Below are 19026 nucleotides of genomic sequence, written 5' to 3'. Positions count from 1 at the left end.
AGATCAATTGATCTAGATCTAAACTGTTATTTTACATATTAGTAGATCCAATTACACATCTAATATTTATTTGATACCCCATCCATTGATCAATGATATTATTTGAGATTGGTATGAATATTATTATCACGTGATCATATTCATAATCAATAATGAATCTAGTAACATCTGGAATAATTTTATATTCATTCTATATATGTGTATGTATGGATCCTGATGGAGCTGATGGTGGAAATAACCCACCGGGCGATAATCCTCCTCCTTCAAGACCTGCTAAATGTACTCTGTTACCAACAGATGATGAAGCACAAGGTGCTCTTGGTCCTCCTGTATGTACACCAGGTGATTGTGGTCCACATCCTCATGCTGCAGACGGAACACTATTAACTCCAGTAGATGCAAAAAATGTGTCAAATAATAGACATACCTTTTTTTGTAAATATACAGGACCAGATAAAAAATCTCATCATGAGTTAAAGCCTGGCCATGGTTGTGGATTTAATTCCGTAAGTTATGGAGGTGAACAAGTATGGGAAATGGAAAGAGAAAATTATGGAACAGGGGTTGATGTTCATCCCATAGGGGATTCACACAAAACTCTGGTAGTAACAATGAAAGATGGCTCAAAGAAGATATATCAAAAGAGAGGAAAAGGTAAACCATGGGAAGAGAAGAATTAGAAGAATTAGAAGAATTAGAGAAGAGTTTAATTAAACAAATGCTTTACTCAAATTCTTATAAATGTAGTTGATCCATGTATATGTTTAAGTTGACTGTGAAAACATTTAAGATTCCTTTATAGATACACATTTGATACAAAAATATTCTCACATAATTTTATAACATATAATATCACTTAATTGGTGTATAATTGTGTGATTATCACATTTATTCGAAACACATGACAGCAGCCTACCACTACTATATATATATTTCAACATTATTAACCATATAATTTCAAACCCTAATTTTATAATATTTTCAATAATTTTTTTTAAATATCGCATAATATATTTTAATTTTCCTCTAAATCTAGATTTATTTGATTTTAAAGTTATTGACTCTCCTTCCATAATTTTCAACCATAAATTTTGAATTATTATCCCTAACAATTTCTCAATTTCTCAGATTTAATATGAATAACTGTTTGGGATTACAGTCATATTATACTCACTTGATTGAGGACTACCAGGCTCTACTGTCACAGAAGCTCATGACTAAGTCTCGTCTTGAGGCTCAGAGAAATGAACTTAACCTACGTGTAAGAGAGCTGAAAGATGAACTACACAGCTTACTTGAATCAGGCTCCTTTGTGGGCGAGGTTGTCAAATCTATGTGCAATGACAAGATATTAGTAAAAATTAGCCTGGAAGGTAAGTATGTTGTTGATTTGGCCAGTGATATTGACGTTAGTTTGGTTACTCCAAACACAAGAGTTGCACTAATGTCTGATTCATACAAGTTACATAAAATTTTACCCACGAAAGTGGATCCTCTAGTTGCTCTGATGAAGGTTGAGAAGGTTCCTGATAGCACATACGACATGGTTGGTGGGCTTGAAGAACAAATAAAGCAAGTAAAAGAGGTTATAGAGCTACCTATTAAGCATCCTGAGATTTTTGATTCACTTGGTATATCACAACCCAAAGGAGTACTGTTGTATGGCCCACCTGGCACTGGAAAGACACTGCTGGCTAGAGCTGTGGCTCATCATACTGAGTGTACTTTCATAAGAGTTAGTGGATCAGAATTGGTTCAAAAGTATATCGGCGAGGGGAGCAGGATGGTCCGTGAACTATTCGTAATGGCTAGAAGTCACGCTCCCAGCATAATTTTCATGGACGAAATTGATAGCATTGGCAGTTCGAGGGGTGACGGGAGCAGTGGCGGTGATTCTGAGGTACAACGCACTATGCTCGAGCTTTTGAATCAGTTAGACGGGTTCGAGCCATTTCAGAACATTAAGGTAATAATGTGTACTAATAGAATTGACATTTTGGATGAAGCCTTGTTGAGGCCTGGTAGAATTGACCGGAAGATTGAGTTTCCAAACCCCAACGCCGAAGGAAGGGAGCAAATACTCAGGATCCACTCAAAGAAAATGAATCTTTTAAGGGATATTGACTTACTCGAAATCGCTAAAAGTATGTCTGGTTGCAGTGGAGCAGAGATCAAATCTGTTTGCACAGAGGCTGGAATGTTTGCCCTCAGGGAAAGGCGCGTTCATGTCACTAACGAGGATTTTCAGATGGCCGTCGTAAAGGTTATGAAGAAGGGTGAAGAAAGAGGCATGTCATTCAAGAAACTTTGGAAATAATGTCAACCAAGTTTACAGCACATTGACTAACACACCTAATGATCAATAACATTGTGGATCAAGTAGATCTGAATATGATTAGATGTAGCATACGGGAATTAACATAATTGATCCAATTCATCAATAAAATATCAACACACACATTGTGATTCAATATCTCATTTTGTAACATCTTTAATATTATTCACACATGAGTATGAAATTATTCTGATAATGTATGAATACTTTATTCAACTCTTATCATCTGTAACTTGGTCAGAAACTGTTTATAAATAACTCTTGTTTCTCATAACAATAGATCCAAACACACATTTATCATGACAACAATCGGTTATACCCCATCCACTTGATCTACGATCTATAAAATAGTCAGATTATTTTGCACTATTTTTGACACACCTACATAGTACACAATGAATCTCCTAACATCTGGAATAATTTTATACTCATTCTACCTATCCACTTGTATGGATTCTTCTGATTCTGATGAAGATGGTGATGGAGATGGAGATAGCATGCTACCTCCACACCAAAGGAGTCCTATGTTTGAGGGGACTCTCGGAGAATCGTTTACCGGAGGCTATAGTAAAGAAGAATTGGAAAGTAAATTTCCAAAAATGAGAATGGGTAAGGGTCCAAAAGACAAAGGTCCAGCGAAACCCAAACCTACTCCAGGTCCTGTCAAAGATACTATGATGCCAGGCGATCAGGAGGCACGTGGTGCATCTGGAGGTCCAGGGACATATCCTTATCCACCACAAGGTTATCCAACAGGTGGTTATCCACCACAGGCTACGGGAGGTTATGGTCAACCAGGTCCTTATCAGACAGGGCCTTATCCTTATCCACAGGGTCAACCAGGTCCTTATCCAGTACAGACTCCAGGTGGTTATGGTCAACCAGGAAAGGGACCAGCTTATCCTCCTGATCCCTATGGAGCATCAGGTGGTTATGGTCCACCAGGACACGGTCCAGCTTATCCTCCTGATCCCTATGGAGCATCAGGAGCAACTGGAGGTTATGGAGGTGGTGCATCAGGAGGTGCCGAAGGTCCAGGTCAACCAACCGGCCCACCGGGACCATCAAGTGGTCCACCTACTCAAGCTCCAGATGGAACAAAATTGGGACCAGTAGACGCAAAAACTGCGAAGAATGGTGAACATGTAAATGTTGATGAATTTAGAGCAGGAAGTCATGATCATCGTCACCGTAGGATCACGCCTAAACATGGACATGGATTTAATCGCGTAAACTATGACGGTTTACGAGTTTGGATAATGGATGGCTTCAAATATGCAACTGGAGTTCTTTTGTTTCCCTTAGGGTTTGGAGAAAAAACTCTGGTAATAACATACAGTGATGGTTCAAAGAAGACTTTTAAAAAGAGAGGAAACGCCAAACCATGGGAAGAAAAGGATTAGAAAAATTAGAGAAGAGTTTAATTAGACGAGCAATTTCCTAAAATTCTTATAAATGTAGTTGATCCGTGTATATGTTAAAGTTGGCTTTGAATATAAAAGATTATATTAGATACAGGATTATTCTTACATAATTTTTATATATCCTCATTTGTTATATAATTGTATGACCACCATAAATTGAAATCTCACTTATGTTGTTACACAGTAATCTTGATAGAGTATGATCTAATAACCATGAAACGATATTTGAAATTAAGGTTCTACATAGTTCAATGTTATGATCATGTAATAACCTAATTCAAACCCTCAACATGAATAAACACATAGATCCAAAATCCAATTTTCTAACATATTTATTTATTCACACATGGATATAAAATATTCTAATAATGTAAAGTTCTACATAGTTCAATGTTGTGATCCAAAACTCCTGATCAATTGATCTAGATCCACTATGTTATATCCAATATTAGTAGATCCAGATACACATCTAATATTTATTTGATACCCCATCCATTGATCAATGATATTGTTTGAGATTGGTATGAATATTATTAGAACGTGATCATATTCATAATCAATAATGAATCTAGTAACATCTGGAATAATTTTATACTCATTCTATATATGTGTATGTATGGATCCTGATGGATCTGAACCTGAAAAAAGTGATTCGGGTATTAGATTATATGGAGATGGTGATCCTGTTTTTACAACTACACTTAAACTTACACCAGAAGAAGCTAATATTCTGAAAGATCTTCTAGTATCATATCAAGAATGTGTATCCAAAAGCGGTTCAAAACCATCTGATGATCCTAAACCAGATCTTGGAATAATTAGAAGAGATGGTGATGGGAACCCTCTGTTTTTACAAACTCATGAAGTTACGCAAGAAGAAGCTGAAATATTGAGTTGGCTTTTAAAAAATCATGATCCAAAACAAGATCCATCTGCACCCCCTGAAGAAAGACCTCCTCCCTACTCTCCAGGTCCTTACCTAACACCAGGGCCATCCGCCCCTCCATATCCAATAGAGACTCCAGGTGGTTATGGTGGATATATGTCCCAAGGCCCATATGGTCAACCAAGTGGAGCAGGTTATGGAGCACCAGGATATGGTCCTTATTTTCCAGGTGGCTATGGTCAACAAACACCTGGGACCTATCCATATCCATATCCACAACAGGGTCCTTATGGAGCAGAAGGAGCAACTGGAGGTTATGGAGGTGGTGCAACAGGAGGTGCTGGAGGGTATGGAACATCATGGGGACAAGTTCCATCTGCTCCTGAAGCTGATCCCTCAGGTCCTTCTGGAGTATCAACTCCAGGTGCTGGTGGATTAAGATTAGTTCATTTAGATGCTAAAGTTGAAAATGAATGTGGGTTATATGAAGTTTTAGAATATAATCTTCCTGGTAAAGGTGGAAAACACCGTAGATACAAACCCAATTGCGGGTTTGGGATTAGAATGGTAACATACGCAGGAGTAGTAGTTTGGAAAATGGATGGCCAACATCATGCAACAGAAGTAACACTAATTGGTGTTGGAACTGGAAATAAAAAGATCGATGTTAAATTAAGTAATGGTACTAGGGTTAGGTTCAAAAGGGGTGGTAAAGATAAACAATGGAAACGTGATATAGAAAAACAATAATTAAAGTTTTAATTTTTAAAAGTATATTTAAATGTAGTTGTCCATAATACATATTAGTGTCCATAACATTAAAATTTATCTTATAGATTGAATTGTGTAAATCTTGGATAAAAGTTTTATAAGGTCGTGAGTTATATGCTGGCCTTGCCACCTAATCCATTCGCCGATGATAATCTCATTGTTTCGGTTAACATAACTGTAAATGTTAGACTCATTGCAAATGGACTTACAAACCGATATGTACCCTTCTAACAAAGAACCCAAATATTTGTTCATACTTGCGTTGCTCAAAATCAAACTAGAAATTTCGGACTTGATCTTGTTCAACTCCGAAATATCGCCAGTTTTGCTAACATGAGATAGATACTTGGACAATTTAATTTCGTTTGATACGTTGTCAGTTTGTTCTGAAGTTGAAATTAAGTCAATAAAAGATTGAACGGGGTCATCGTTATTTTGGTCTAACAGAAGCACCTGAAATTCATCCATTGCTGTGTCAACTGCAGCCTTACATACTAAGCTAGAATAAATATCCAAACAATGACTTGTCTTTACCATTTTCCAGACAGTACAAAGGTTCATTAGTCTTTTCTTTTCATAGGGAACATACTCTTCTTCGATTTCTTCCACTATTTCTTCTACGAGGTCATCAATCTTATTGAAATAAGTTTCCCATTTCTTTCTATATTCTAACTCGTAAACTGTGATCAATATACTCGAGTCGATGGATGACAATTTATCTCCAATGTTCACTGCATCCTCCAAACACCTTTCAGCCAAGGTTGTTAAGATATGGGTCTGAAAGTCAAAGAATTTCTTTAACTTTTTAATTGACTCTCGGTCATAGTTGTTCCTTTTGACTTCTTCTTGGACGAAATTTTCTACTATTTTCAAAGACTGTTCTCTCAGAGTTTGCAAGCGATCCATTTCCTGGGTCATCTTCCTGCCTTTACACCACGATTCATACAGCATGTCAACTGAGTAATCTACCTTGTCGAAATCACCCAAATCAGTCAGGAAGGAATAACTATCCTTCGGAATCAGCTGGAACGCTCTGTAATCCAACAGATCCTTCAAATGGTACTTCTTTCCGAACTTACTCTTGTCTAACAGAAGCCTCTCTACTTTCTTCACGAACTCTTCGCTGGTTATCAGGTGGCCCATTTTCGTTTGGATGTTCATGTACTGGTGTGACTGGAGCATCGTGTAGTTCACTTTTAGTTTTGAGGTGAATCCAAACGAGAATGGGTCATAGTATTCATAAAAGTTCTTCAGTGTTAGTAGAATGTACATTGTGTAGAAATCTGTTTTTATGAAGCTTGTGAACCCTTCCGACCACCAACTGAAACTCGGTTGGTAGGTTGTAAGAACTCCTACAATGCCGTCAGATTAATTATCTATTATTCACTAAAATAATCAATACCTGTATATATTAATCTTAGTTTAGTATAAAAACCTTCAAATTGGTTATACAAAAGAATGCGATATGTCAGCCACTGCGTGATCCATGAGCACAGTGTCGAAATTATCATGCCTACACATAATTTAAACACTGAAAATTATTAAACTTACTTATCAGTATCATCAAATTTATTATCAGTGACGAGTCCTTTCCAAAATCCGACAAATACACAAACGAGTGGATGATCGTAATCACTGTGATTATCGAAAAGAATGGGATTGTGTACTTTAATTTTTTGATATTTGGCACGTTTCTCACATACGATATATGATTCCCTACCACGCAAAACGAATACAACAGCAGACTTGAAATAAAATACAACAAAATTAACGTTAGTCCTATCGACGTTCTATTCAGGTTCTTCATTGTATCTCTAAACAGGTTTGCCTTATTCATGTAATCCAACATCGATTGCACTACCATACATCTTCTTGTGCTCGTGATGAGTTCCAGGTTCTTCTTACTGTTCTCACAGAGCTTAAGAAGCGGGTATCTCTCACTTTCCTTCTTTTTACATATTAAACAGCACATACAACAACATCCTGAGCAATCCTTGCTGCAACAAGCACATTTTTCAGAACAGGTTTTGGGGCATTTTTCACAACAAACACAACATTTTCCAGTGTTTCCATTACAACAATCACATCCACCCTTTTTAGTTTGACATGCTTCACAACATATACAACAAATGCAACACTTTTTGGGAGTACCTGCACAATCACAACTACAACCTTTAGAATTATCTGCTGGGCAACATAAACAACACAAACAACACTTACAATTGGCAGGAGGGGAGGTGCTACAAGTACATTGACAACCATTATTTCCCTGTTTTTTACAGCAACAAGTGCATTCAGAAGTAGCGACTACCTGCTCATTAACTTCTTCAAGTTTAAATTCTCTGAAATATGCTAAGTGGAATATTATAGTTGAAAGGACCCCGTCAAATTCGGACAAATATTGAAGGCCTTTATACATCATACAAAGCAAGTCATCAATTCTAGTACTATACCTACAGCAGGGACATTTTTTATTATCATCATTACAATTGTTTTTTCCTTTACCATTACAATTGCATGTTGATTCTTCACACAAAAATGCAGAGCACATGAAATCTCCAAAGTAACTCGCAAATAGCGAGACCGATCTAGTCATTGAGAGTGTTGGAAGTTCCTCGGCAAGTGACTTTTTGCTTAGTCCCAAAATGATTTTGCAAACTTCATTTTGTCTTTCATGCAACAAAACCACACATTTAATAAATTTACAATAAAGAGTGCACACACATTTACATTCTTTTTTTTCTTTTTCCTTAGAGCTAGGTTCCGAACATATTTTTTCTTTTTCTTTTTCATCTTTCTTCGGCTCACAAGGTCCCTCACATTTACATTTACACAAGAAGCATATAACTGATTTAGTTAAGTCCAGTGCTATTTGCCTCATCACTTGAAATATCAACAAAAACTCATCTGCTATCCTTGCGTACACTAGAATACATAAAAAGCTAATCGCGTACATTTCCAGAATAGATAAAGAAACTTCATTAGTTCTGGACACAATCAAATTATCTTCCAAGTCTGGCGATTCTGAAATCTTTTGTAGCAAACATCTTGCTTCGTGACAACACGTGACCAGAATACCGTAGACAAATGTTTTATAATGATGGTACTTAGACATATCACAGGCATAACAGCATTCAATGAATTTACAATCTTCACCACAAAAACAATTTTCAAAACATTTAGTAAAACAAACACATTTAGCTTTTGATTCTTCACTACAACAATTTTTCAAACAGGTTAAACAACAATGTGATTTTTTAGTTTCAGGCACTGGTGTACAACATCCACATTCTGAACTTGCCGATCCACACGCACAAGAAATAGGAGTTTGCTCACAACAGTGAAAAATATCAGGCATCAATGTCAAGATGTCACCACACTGGGTGATAAAACATGTTATATCCCACATCAGTAGGTGTTTGGCATCCACAATCTCCAAATATTCATCCTGAAGGGTCTTGTGCTCCAGACAATCATCGTCTAAGTTGGAGAAGTCAGGCCCACCTCGGATCTTGGCTATTTTCATCTTCACTGAAGTCACATTCATTAACCGAGCGCTGTCCACACAGTCGTAAACTTCCCATGGAGTCCAAAATCCATGCTGTAAATAACACCATGGCTGAATGCCTCTATACAGCCTAATACTAATGGCATTATTAGACATTAGATCTTCAGCAATTCCTTTGTCTAATATGACCTCTGGATTTGACTCATGGGTGATTTTTAAAATTTTACAAATCAAATCGTAGAAAGTGTACGGAAGCCCACTTTTCTTATGCAAATTTACAATCTTGACTAAAATTAAAATGTAATAACCAAACGCAAAAGTAAGTGACGTTAAAAATTGGATATGTTCGAGGTTGAGTGCCTCAAGCGGGTTTAAATCGTTAATAACTGACAATGTTAAGTTGTTGAGTATGGGAGAAAATGACCAGCTGAGTGAACCTATGATGAACACCCAGCGACTTTTAGAGTATAAAACATTCCTCAGGGATTTGTTTGGGGACTTTGGTGAGATTTCATCCTCTGGACTATATGGTAGTCTAGATATCAAGAATGATGTTACTAGTGTAATCACTGCAAAGACTACAAATAGCCTGTTGAACAGTTTCAAACCAGGGTAATTCTCATCTTCGGATATTTTCAAGTCACCGCTTAATTGCAGAATGAGTTTCACGAGAATACCCGAAGTGAAGGCTCCGCAGATAAATATGAGCAGGCTGAGTGTGTTGTTATCGTCATATTTATTGTAGGAGCCTTCGAATATATACTTGATTGTTGCTATCATAAGTCCGTTAGAAACTAGCGATATGCAAAAGACTGGGATCAAGGCGAATTTGCCCACCAGAATAAAGTTGTTTGACAACATGTAGATGTATATAGAGACTAGAAAATAAAGGATGAACAGCATCCAGTGCCACTCTGAGCACACTACGCTGGATCCGTATACTATTGAAATTGAGCACATTACAATTCCTATGACTAGGTTAAATCTTCTCAGGAAGAATGAGATCGTCTGTGAGTCGTAACTGGTGGTGCCTAGGAATCGTAGGAATACGTACGATTCCAAATCCACCACGGAGTTAATGATCATACAGCTCAATCCGGCCATAAAGAAGGCCAGATGAGTTTCATACCTGGAATATTCCGTTGTTCCTCGCATAATTTCACCGATTTGTAAACACTTTTACTTTACTCATTTATTTGTTTTATTTTTGAAATCAACATAATGTATGTTACATTAATGTCCCAGGTTTTGGTACATTTCGATTAATACTACATTTAGAACCTTCATTATATAGTACAACAAAATTTAAAAGTTTAACAACGACAAATTTATATTTTACAGTTAAACGGTCTATTTTACAGGGAATTTTGAGAACTTTGGCTCCTGAAGAGTTAAATTTAAAAAACAAAAATCATAAATCATAAATTACAAATTAGCAAACACAAAACATCCTTTTAAATTTAAAAATTACATGTTATATCACTATTTAATTTTAGAAATGTGCGAATTTAAAACTAAAGATTAGAAAATTTAAAATCATCCGATGGCTGTTTAAAACAGTTTTAACAGGGCCAAATATATACAGAACAAGACAAATAATATACAAAATCAATAATATACATATAAAATTAACTACTTTGTAGTATTACATAATATATCTAAATTGTCAGAATTCAATTCTCATGGCACTACAACCTGAGAGAATTCAGGTTATTTTTTTCCACCTTTTAGTTGTATTCTCAAATTATTTTGAAAATTTGTTCCTAAGTGAAAATTTTTAATTTTATGGCAAAATTATTTAATTTTAACCCACTTTTGGGTAGAATCTCTCCTTCATGAAAACACACTAATATATAAAATCTAACTAGATACAAAAGTATATAGATCACATAACCACTATACTTATGTATTAAAATTTAATGATTATATTAATTAGACAGTCTATGAGCGAGTGAGAGTATTTCCAGCTTTATGTCCGAGAGGTGAGATAATTCCGTCATGATTCTGGAGCAGTCGTCTGAAAATCTATCAAACTTGGTGAAATCGAGGTTTTGTTTCTTAGCCAAATCAACGAGCTTGTCAAAAGAGTCTGAAAAGGTTTCTCTCAAATCTTCAACAGAAAAGATCTGTGAACACTCGGAATACAAATCAGATATTGTTTTCATCACCAAGTTGACATCTTCAGTTGGATCCTCAGACTGTGTGTTATCTTGAAGGTCTGTGTACTTGAATACCCAATTGATCAAGTGGATTTTGATCTGAGAAAAAATGAAGTTTGAGAGGAGCTCGGCAGACTTCTTCCTCAGGAGCTTTGCTTCCATAACACAGTTCTCTGCATTAATTCCCAGAACTAACAACAAATCGTAGTCTTTGGTGTCATTTTCTTCTGTTTGGCCAGTTTTTTGAGTATGGATTGAGAGGTTTCTTATTTTCAGAGGAATTGAAAGGGTAAAGAAATCAAGAGTCTGAATGATGAGGCATAGTTTTTTCACGCAAAGATTCTTTTCAAGTTCATTCTCTATCAAAGTGCTAAAATAGGCGAAAAGGTTTATTGACTTGGAAATTGACGCACTTGAAAGGAAGGAGAACTTTTCTGAGATCCCAAAGTACACATCCAAGTTCTCGTTTAATAGAATGGATGAATGTATCAGGTTAAAGGTTTTGCCTTCAAGTTCCAATTTTTCAAAAACAACCCAGGTTTCTTGGTTTAAGTTTTCGTGCACCTTGACCAGACTTTGCTCAAATATTAGTTCCACATTCTTCTTCGACTCAGCGCTTATATACTTGTACAACACGCCTGTCAGAACTGAACCCAGATCCTTTTCCACAAAACTCAGAGGTAACTCACATTGGATTTTGTGGAATTTAAGGTGATTTCTTAAAATCTCAGCTAACATTTTTTCAGTAGTTTTAGGACAATTTATGTAATTTTTTAAGCTTTCCTTATAGATATTCTCTACCTTCTTAAGGCTTAACATTACAGGTTCTATTTCGGTAACAGCTCCTTCATTGGGTGTTTCAATCTTAAAATTTGAAAATAGTTTTTCTAAAGCTTTAACTAACACGCCTTCCATTACACAATACAGGTTTTCGTAGTAATCAAACAAATCACTTGTTACTTTATCTTGGGTTTCCACACAACTATCCTCATCGTTAGTAGAATCACCATTATCACAATCAGTAATAGTCTTGGTAGTGCTATCACACCTACTGTTTTCATCATCCAAATCAAATCCACTCAAAATTTCCAAATACCTTTCAGAGTAGGAACCAGATTTACAGGTCAATGGCAATTTTAAATGGGTTTTTAAAAACTGTGTTGTTTCGGCAATTTTCTGATAATCTCGATTAATCCCATCAGTGAAGCTATCTTGTATCTTTAAAATCATTTTCCTGCCTATGTCACTTGACTTGGAAGAGTCTGGCAAATACTGTCCCTCCTTGTTGAACAGATATACACAAGTTAGTGAATTTAGAAGGTGAAGTAGAAACAGGTTAGAGTGCTCAAACCCTCTGAGCACTTTATCCAGTTGTTCCTGAAACGTTTCCATGGTAACTGGTGATTCGGTAGAGTAGTTAATTGGTATTATCGGGGTATTCTTAAGCGTTGAAAGTGTGTCACTTATTGATCCTGAAATCGTCAAAACTACCAAAACTTGTTCTAGTTTTTCCAAAGTCGGCCTTAACTCCTTCTCATATTTCTCCAAGTCATCACAAGAGTAACACTCAGTTAGTGTAAAAAACGTCAAATCAATAAACTTGGCTTCTCCCACTTGTTCTAAATTACTAATTGTGTCCTTCAAGACGAGCAGGACTGAATTAGTAATCTTAAACTTTGACAAATCATTCTCAAAGTATTCCATTGCCACACTTGCAAAAACCCTTGCCAGAGCCATGTTGTTAATCTCGATAATTCCCTGAATGTAGTCAGGAGTGCAAGATATGCCTTTCAGCAGGTACAAGTACTCCAAGACTTCCAAAACCCTCTTCTTCAACATCAATACTTCGTGTAATGTGTACGACCTAGATTCATTTGTTTGAGAATCAATTGATTTAGATGAGGGCGGAGTTATGTCATCCTCGCCTATCTTTGAGTTTTTGAAGTAGCTATAATTGACAGGAGAGTTGTAAATCCCCTTAAGATTATCAAAAATACTTCTAACATTTGAAATCTGGTCATTTATGCTCAAGAATGAGCTTTTCAGGTCCTCAATGCACACAAAGGACTCCCCGACGTGCTTTAGGTGTGTTCCAACCAGCTCTCTCAACTGCGTATTAATCTGCATCAGCTGAGACTCAAGAAACTCTATGGACTCTGGGATTTCGTCCAGAGTTTTGTTGAATATAACATTCTCGTGAATATTATAGTCATCTTCGAAATACTCTCTTGGGATGTTATCAATATTAGTCTCTACAGCTACACTAGGCGATTCGACAATTTCCTGTACGTTGTCCCTTAAAATGTTAAACTCTGGGCATTCGGAATATATTTCTTCTATCTGGTTTAGGTAAACATTGAAGTCTGACTCATAGACTTTGGGCACGTTTTTTATGTTTTTGGTAATTTCCTCAAGATTCTCGACCGTTGTTTTATTCCCTCTAATAATATCCAGCAGGTACTTACCGCTGTTTCCGAGCTCATCTAGAAGGGTAGCGTTTAATTTTGGGGGTCCCCAATCTATGGATGCTATGGTTGCGATATTACTTGTAATTACCAACCCCTTAAGTTGCTCATCTTTGATAAAGTAGGGCGGATCTACGGGCTCAAATGAATTTAAATCTGACTCTTTATTAATATTTACATTTTCTTCTATAGTTTCAGTTTTGTTGTCATGGTTAGCAGTCACGTGTTGACTATCTTCCGGAGAACCAATGATATTCCTTAAAAATGGAGGCACTAACCGGACCATGATAAACTACATCTATAAAATACACTATATTCTATCCTATTTTACATTCCATTTATTTTTTACAAAAATTTATATCTCTATTATATAGATTTGAGGAAAATTAATCATGTTTCCAAAAACTTGGCATTATAATCCTATCTTACAATTCAAATAATTTAATATTTAAAGAATCTACAAATTACAGATTCAAAAATAAGGTTAAACTGAGAGAAGAATGGCCAGTGCACTCAGCATAAGAAATTTGTGGAGGTGTAAGGTTCATTAGTTTAAACAACAATTAAAATAAATCTAAAATTAAATAGATATAATTAAAATACAAAATAAAGAATTTAAAACATACATACATGAGAAAAAATATAAATATTGTCCAAGGGGCCACCCTCATATTACATGTAACTTCCTTTAGTTAATCTATTATTTCATATTTTTAATTTTTTAGTTGTTCATCAATAGATATATTTTAAAATTGGAAAATTCAGATAAATACTGTAATTTATGGCATTTTAATTTTGTAGCATGTATTCTTATAGTCACTAAGTATGACTCTTATATTTTAAGGAAAGTCTGTTTTTCAGCTAATAATTCTTAATTTTGAATTATAATATTTTTCAAATTGACCAATAAATTTATATCATTTAAAATTCTAGAATCTATTAAATATTTCCTAATGGAATACTCATTTGAAACTCATTATCGTTAAATTCAGCAATGGTCTTATTTGCTTGCTACGCTCGGAGCAACATTCCCCGAGATCTCGTTCATTATAAAAAGAAGGAACTAGAAAAACAATATGTTAGGTTCATTAAGAGCAGTTCACATGAAACATCAAGAGCATTTTGTGAATCTCTAGTAGAAAAATGCAGTATACGAAATCTAAAAACATTAGTAGCATTAGGAGAGTACGGAATCAAAAATAATAAACTATCCGTTATGGATAAGACGAACATAGTCCAGATGTTCGTCCTAATCTCAAAAGTCCGTGATTATAACTGCCTTCTGCTATACAAATCTGATCTTTTGAAAATTTTATACAAATATGCAATGGTTTTAAAGACTTGTCGTCCATATTGCTTCCGCAAAGATATCCCACAACTAGAAATTATCCGATTTTCGGAGTATGTAGTCCACGTCATCGACGAGTTCTCAAATTGCAATTCGTACGGAACACTCCCAGATGACGGAATACCAGTGTATATTAAGAAGTTTTCAAAAGAAGCAAATAAAATCAAATCGAAGTTGATGAAGAAGGGAGTAAAGTTTACAATGGGCTCCTGGGATATGCCATACCACAGAAATGAGTCGTTGAACACGTTGGGTGATACTGACGAGCTGATCATGGTGAAATCGCTGGGAGAAAGAACCCAAGAACTACAAGAAAATATATCTACAATAGAAGCACAGATGCAAAGTAATAATATCTTCGAACCCGACTCATCAGTGGATGAATCGCTAATTTCGGAATTAATCAGAACATTGAGTCTGTATGAGTTTAAAACACAAAACTTGATACAAGAATCAGTGGACTCAGAATCAATGGAAAACTATGACCAGTTAATGAACATATTAGACTACATCAAACACTTAATCAACACCTTGAATAGCAAAATGTGCATATCGTTGGATCAAGAGTATATTGGAAACAATTTATCGCCTGTAAGTTTCGATCCATTCAATAATTCAACACAAGAACATAATGTAAATGAAACTAGTACAGAACAAATAAATCGGGATGAATCAGACGTGAGCACAGAATTATGTGATATCTCACGACAAGATGAAACTGAATCTTTGCATCAACAAGTTGAAACACAGAGTCAACTATTAAATTATCGAATGACTAGTGAGGAATCATCTAAAAATATCTCCAAAGAAAGATTGGAAGATATCTTCGATCCCTTCGGAATCAATTTGAATAATCAGTCAAGCATCTCAACCCATAGAACAGAACATTTGAGTACATCAGTACTATCAACAGTTGATGAATTAATAGACGCTAATTTGAATAAATCCAATTCCGAGGATGTACAATATTCGAACAAGAAATCAATACAGTCTTACCAAAGGTCTAAGTCACTGGATGAATTTGCACAAAAATCAATGTTCAGCAGAGAAAAATCACAAGAAAATAGATCTCAGGAACTTGATTCAGATTCTAATTCAGACAAGACGATAGAAAATGAAGAGTCGATGGAGGTGCAAATGAACCAGTTTGTTGACAAAAAGGATAAAAAACTATTCAAAAGTAAAAGGTCAAATTCATTCAAATCAACCCAGAGAAAATCAAATGAATTTGATTTAAATAATTTAACAGATGAACTGGTGTTGGATGATACGCAGGTTGAGTGTCTGGTAAACAATATACAAATTCCTGAAGAAATTGAAATTCAAGAGGATGAGAGAGATTGTGATGACTCCACTAAAACTGACGACGTTGAAAACATGAACGAAGATATATCGTATGTAATGAATACACTGAAGAGAATAAATAAATACCTGGAGTCAAAACCACCGAAATTTGTAGCAAATTCTAAGACTTATCAGGAAATCCAAGCTTCACTACACACAGATTATTTTGACAAATGCCACACATTCGGAAGTGATAATCTTTCTAAAACAATATCAGAGGAGCAGGAAAAACAATTTGACCAAGAAGAGAAGACAGCAAGAGAAGAAATATTCGGCAAAGAACTATTTTCAAATTTGGATGAGAATCTGTATAAAAGATTATCAAACATTTATTTGCCAAAGAAAAATTCAAACTTTCCCTCAAATGTACCATATGACAACACACTTGTGAAACCCTCAATATCCTCCCCAATCCCATTCCCCTCATATTCTACATACTCAATAAATACCCATATAACAAACGGATACCATACTCCACTGACAATCAATTCATATATTCCAACATCCTACAATCCTGGCCAAACTAATTACTACACAATCAACTACGGTTCAACAGATTTACAAAAATCATCTGACCTTCTGGACAAAAAAGGGATTTGCAACGACTCGAAGAAAGCTGAGATAGTTTTTACCAAAGGAATTCCTTCCGATAATTTAAAAAACAAACTGATAAAGCAGTCGCAACTGGCGAAAAGGTTATTGGGAGGAATTGAACATTTGTCCTTTGAACGTCAGCAAATCTCAGATTTCGAAGATGAAAGTATATTTTCGGAAGAAGAACTCGATGTTAAAAATTCAAACAGATCGACAAAATTATCCCCGGACAACTTTTCAGCAGATGAAGAAAATAACCCAGAACATTTTGATGATTTTGAAAATCAGCAGGAACCGAGCAAGTTTGAAGATAACATAAATGAATACGGATACCCAATTTTAGATTTTAATGAAGTGGATAACGAGAGCACTAAATCAGGAGAAAATGAAAAAATACCCGAGGGGATATACGAAAAATTCTCAGAAAATAAAGAAGAATCTGAAGAAGAAGTAGGTGATGCAGAAGGTGAAGATGATCTCGAAGAAGACTCGAAGGAAGGTAGTTTAAATTATCATAAAGTATTTTATAATAAGTATAAATCTAACGAGGAACTTTCTGATTTTAGCTTTGAAGAGGAATTAAAATCATCAGAAACTTCTGATAAATCCTCAAAATCAGAAGATAAAAAATCGAGAAAAAAGTCACATAAAGGTGAAAAGGATAGATATGAAAGTGAGAAGAGTCACAGAAAAGAAAAGGGTGAAAAAAGAAGAGGAAAAGATAGAAAGGAATCAGAAAATGAAGAAAAATCACATAAAAGTAAAAGTAAATCAGGAAAGAAGCATGATAAAATTAAAAAACAACCGACAAACGATAATGATTTTAGGTACCAGCACTCATTGTATACAACAAGTAACTTAGAAGGAAGCCAGTATGATTACGGAATGCCAACAAATTATCGTGTACATCCTGCACATTACTATAACAGACATATGGTTAATAGAAATCATAGAAGAAGGAGTCAATACGAGGACCGATATGACCCATCGTATTACGAACACGTTTCAGCCACCTCACCATTTGACAATCACACCTCATTCACAGACGAATATGACTCCTATTTATCAGAATCAAGTTACGTACACAAACCTGATCCTAGATATTATGCTTCTAATCGCAATATGTATCGTAGAGATGATCAATTTGGAAAGGCCGAAACCACCAGTAAAATAGTAGAACTCAGTTCAACCAGTAACACAGATTACGGATCAAATAAAAATATGGATAATATAGGAAAATATGTTAAAATAGTAAATGATAATGAAAAGTTTGTTAAGAATTTCAAAATACAAGAAAATGGTGGTAAGAAAGACAAAAACGAGGAAACTGAAACTCCAAAAAGTACTGAGGAAAAGGAACCGGAACAAAAACTCGACAATTCAGGTGCAATAACAAACTCAAACATAGTCAAAAGAGTAATTAAACGTGGAGGAGATATAATTTACCAAGATGAACTTTTCTCAGTCAAATTTAAGCAATATACTAGATATGAGCCTGTTTTGTACAATGAAAACACAATCACAATTGAAAATAACTCGTTATTTTCATTTTCTATTTCTTTGGATTACTCAAACTTCGAAAACTTCCCGATTAACCTAAAGTTCCTCAATAAGGAGTTTAAAAACCTGAGTCTTACACCTGAAGCTAAAATTACCCAGTACTTCAGTACCTATTGCTTTGGACCATTTGTGGGTCTCCCAAAGCTTGAAATCACAGCACATGTTGACGCAAGTACAGATAAAAAATATAACATTTATCTGCCAATAGCAATTTCTTGCTTCTTCGTGCCCACCTTAGATATTAACAGCTTGTCCCAAAGATACTTTAACTCCGACAAATTTAGACACATAATGAAGAACAAGGTGTATTTTAACATTCCAAAGGTGCTGAATCTGAGAGATGTGTTAACGATCATAACAACATATGGAAGGTTCAAGATTCTACAACAATCTGACCAGTATTTTTATTTGGCGTCCACCTTCTCGGCTCCGTTCTATTTCAACTCAACTGAGCTGTACAAATTCACCATATTTGCAATGATTGAAATTTCACCCAGCTATTACAACGTCCACATCTCCTCCGATTCATATCGACTCGCAAATACAACCTCGATGTTGTTTAAGTATATTTTACAACAATAAATTTAATTCTAATTTAAATACTTTGTATTTAGATTCATGAGTATTTTATT

General features: G+C 35.4%; 7 protein-coding genes across 7 annotated transcripts, besides 16 other annotated features; 5 read left to right on the top strand and 2 right to left on the bottom strand.

Moving 5' to 3' along the window:
- Positions 1-152: 152 nt before the first annotated feature.
- On the top strand, positions 153-680 carry TA15695 (uncharacterized protein; the record flags this gene model as incomplete). The annotated part of the gene is made up of 1 exon (XM_946730.1): positions 153-680. The coding sequence occupies one exon, from the start codon at positions 153-155 to the stop codon at positions 678-680; it is 528 nt and encodes a 175-aa protein (XP_951823.1).
- Positions 681-1135: 455 nt separating this feature from the next.
- TA15700 (26S proteasome ATPase subunit (Rpt6A homologue), putative) lies at positions 1136-2317 on the top strand (the record flags this gene model as incomplete). The annotated part of the gene is made up of 1 exon (XM_946729.1): positions 1136-2317. One exon carries the CDS (start codon positions 1136-1138, stop codon positions 2315-2317), a length of 1182 nt encoding a protein of 393 aa, XP_951822.1.
- Positions 2318-2730: 413 nt separating this feature from the next.
- Positions 2731-2784: a sequence feature (Signal peptide predicted for TA15705 by SignalP 2.0 HMM (Signal peptide probability 0.600, signal anchor probability 0.030) with cleavage site probability 0.264 between residues 18 and 19).
- On the top strand, positions 2731-3738 carry TA15705 (uncharacterized protein; the record flags this gene model as incomplete). Its single annotated transcript, XM_946728.1, has 1 exon — positions 2731-3738. One exon carries the CDS (start codon positions 2731-2733, stop codon positions 3736-3738), a length of 1008 nt encoding a protein of 335 aa, XP_951821.1.
- Positions 3739-4321: 583 nt separating this feature from the next.
- On the top strand, positions 4322-5395 carry TA15710 (uncharacterized protein; the record flags this gene model as incomplete). Its single annotated transcript, XM_946727.1, has 1 exon — positions 4322-5395. One exon carries the CDS (start codon positions 4322-4324, stop codon positions 5393-5395), a length of 1074 nt encoding a protein of 357 aa, XP_951820.1.
- A 75-nt stretch (positions 5396-5470) lies between these two features.
- TA15720 (uncharacterized protein) lies at positions 5471-10079 on the bottom strand (the record flags this gene model as incomplete). Its single annotated transcript, XM_946726.1, has 3 exons — positions 5471-6768; positions 6819-6929; positions 6968-10079. 3 exons carry the CDS (start codon positions 10077-10079, stop codon positions 5471-5473), a joined length of 4521 nt encoding a protein of 1506 aa, XP_951819.1.
- Positions 6728-6768: a sequence feature (13 probable transmembrane helices predicted for TA15720 by TMHMM2.0 at aa 13-30, 60-79, 86-108, 112-134, 147-169, 189-211, 236-258, 273-295, 563-585, 959-981, 1002-1019, 1029-1048 and 1069-1088).
- Positions 6819-6837: a sequence feature (13 probable transmembrane helices predicted for TA15720 by TMHMM2.0 at aa 13-30, 60-79, 86-108, 112-134, 147-169, 189-211, 236-258, 273-295, 563-585, 959-981, 1002-1019, 1029-1048 and 1069-1088).
- Positions 6898-6929: a sequence feature (13 probable transmembrane helices predicted for TA15720 by TMHMM2.0 at aa 13-30, 60-79, 86-108, 112-134, 147-169, 189-211, 236-258, 273-295, 563-585, 959-981, 1002-1019, 1029-1048 and 1069-1088).
- Positions 6968-6995: a sequence feature (13 probable transmembrane helices predicted for TA15720 by TMHMM2.0 at aa 13-30, 60-79, 86-108, 112-134, 147-169, 189-211, 236-258, 273-295, 563-585, 959-981, 1002-1019, 1029-1048 and 1069-1088).
- Positions 7023-7076: a sequence feature (13 probable transmembrane helices predicted for TA15720 by TMHMM2.0 at aa 13-30, 60-79, 86-108, 112-134, 147-169, 189-211, 236-258, 273-295, 563-585, 959-981, 1002-1019, 1029-1048 and 1069-1088).
- Positions 7137-7205: a sequence feature (13 probable transmembrane helices predicted for TA15720 by TMHMM2.0 at aa 13-30, 60-79, 86-108, 112-134, 147-169, 189-211, 236-258, 273-295, 563-585, 959-981, 1002-1019, 1029-1048 and 1069-1088).
- Positions 8325-8393: a sequence feature (13 probable transmembrane helices predicted for TA15720 by TMHMM2.0 at aa 13-30, 60-79, 86-108, 112-134, 147-169, 189-211, 236-258, 273-295, 563-585, 959-981, 1002-1019, 1029-1048 and 1069-1088).
- Positions 9195-9263: a sequence feature (13 probable transmembrane helices predicted for TA15720 by TMHMM2.0 at aa 13-30, 60-79, 86-108, 112-134, 147-169, 189-211, 236-258, 273-295, 563-585, 959-981, 1002-1019, 1029-1048 and 1069-1088).
- Positions 9306-9374: a sequence feature (13 probable transmembrane helices predicted for TA15720 by TMHMM2.0 at aa 13-30, 60-79, 86-108, 112-134, 147-169, 189-211, 236-258, 273-295, 563-585, 959-981, 1002-1019, 1029-1048 and 1069-1088).
- Positions 9447-9515: a sequence feature (13 probable transmembrane helices predicted for TA15720 by TMHMM2.0 at aa 13-30, 60-79, 86-108, 112-134, 147-169, 189-211, 236-258, 273-295, 563-585, 959-981, 1002-1019, 1029-1048 and 1069-1088).
- Positions 9573-9641: a sequence feature (13 probable transmembrane helices predicted for TA15720 by TMHMM2.0 at aa 13-30, 60-79, 86-108, 112-134, 147-169, 189-211, 236-258, 273-295, 563-585, 959-981, 1002-1019, 1029-1048 and 1069-1088).
- Positions 9678-9746: a sequence feature (13 probable transmembrane helices predicted for TA15720 by TMHMM2.0 at aa 13-30, 60-79, 86-108, 112-134, 147-169, 189-211, 236-258, 273-295, 563-585, 959-981, 1002-1019, 1029-1048 and 1069-1088).
- Positions 9756-9824: a sequence feature (13 probable transmembrane helices predicted for TA15720 by TMHMM2.0 at aa 13-30, 60-79, 86-108, 112-134, 147-169, 189-211, 236-258, 273-295, 563-585, 959-981, 1002-1019, 1029-1048 and 1069-1088).
- Positions 9843-9902: a sequence feature (13 probable transmembrane helices predicted for TA15720 by TMHMM2.0 at aa 13-30, 60-79, 86-108, 112-134, 147-169, 189-211, 236-258, 273-295, 563-585, 959-981, 1002-1019, 1029-1048 and 1069-1088).
- Positions 9990-10043: a sequence feature (13 probable transmembrane helices predicted for TA15720 by TMHMM2.0 at aa 13-30, 60-79, 86-108, 112-134, 147-169, 189-211, 236-258, 273-295, 563-585, 959-981, 1002-1019, 1029-1048 and 1069-1088).
- Positions 10080-10852: 773 nt separating the features above from the next.
- TA15725 (uncharacterized protein) lies at positions 10853-13834 on the bottom strand (the record flags this gene model as incomplete). The annotated part of the gene is made up of 1 exon (XM_946725.1): positions 10853-13834. The coding sequence occupies one exon, from the start codon at positions 13832-13834 to the stop codon at positions 10853-10855; it is 2982 nt and encodes a 993-aa protein (XP_951818.1).
- Positions 13835-14542: 708 nt separating this feature from the next.
- On the top strand, positions 14543-18976 carry TA15730 (uncharacterized protein; the record flags this gene model as incomplete). The annotated part of the gene is made up of 1 exon (XM_946724.1): positions 14543-18976. The coding sequence occupies one exon, from the start codon at positions 14543-14545 to the stop codon at positions 18974-18976; it is 4434 nt and encodes a 1477-aa protein (XP_951817.1).
- Between the last annotated feature and the right edge of the window lie 50 nt (positions 18977-19026).

This window comes from Theileria annulata, chromosome 2 (assembly GCF_000003225.4).
Source record: "Theileria annulata chromosome 2, complete sequence, *** SEQUENCING IN PROGRESS ***".
In the NCBI taxonomy this organism is placed as follows: Eukaryota; Apicomplexa; class Aconoidasida; order Piroplasmida; family Theileriidae; genus Theileria; species Theileria annulata.
The sequence above is the reverse complement of the archived record's forward strand: the minus strand, read 5'-3'. Positions and strand labels throughout refer to the sequence as shown.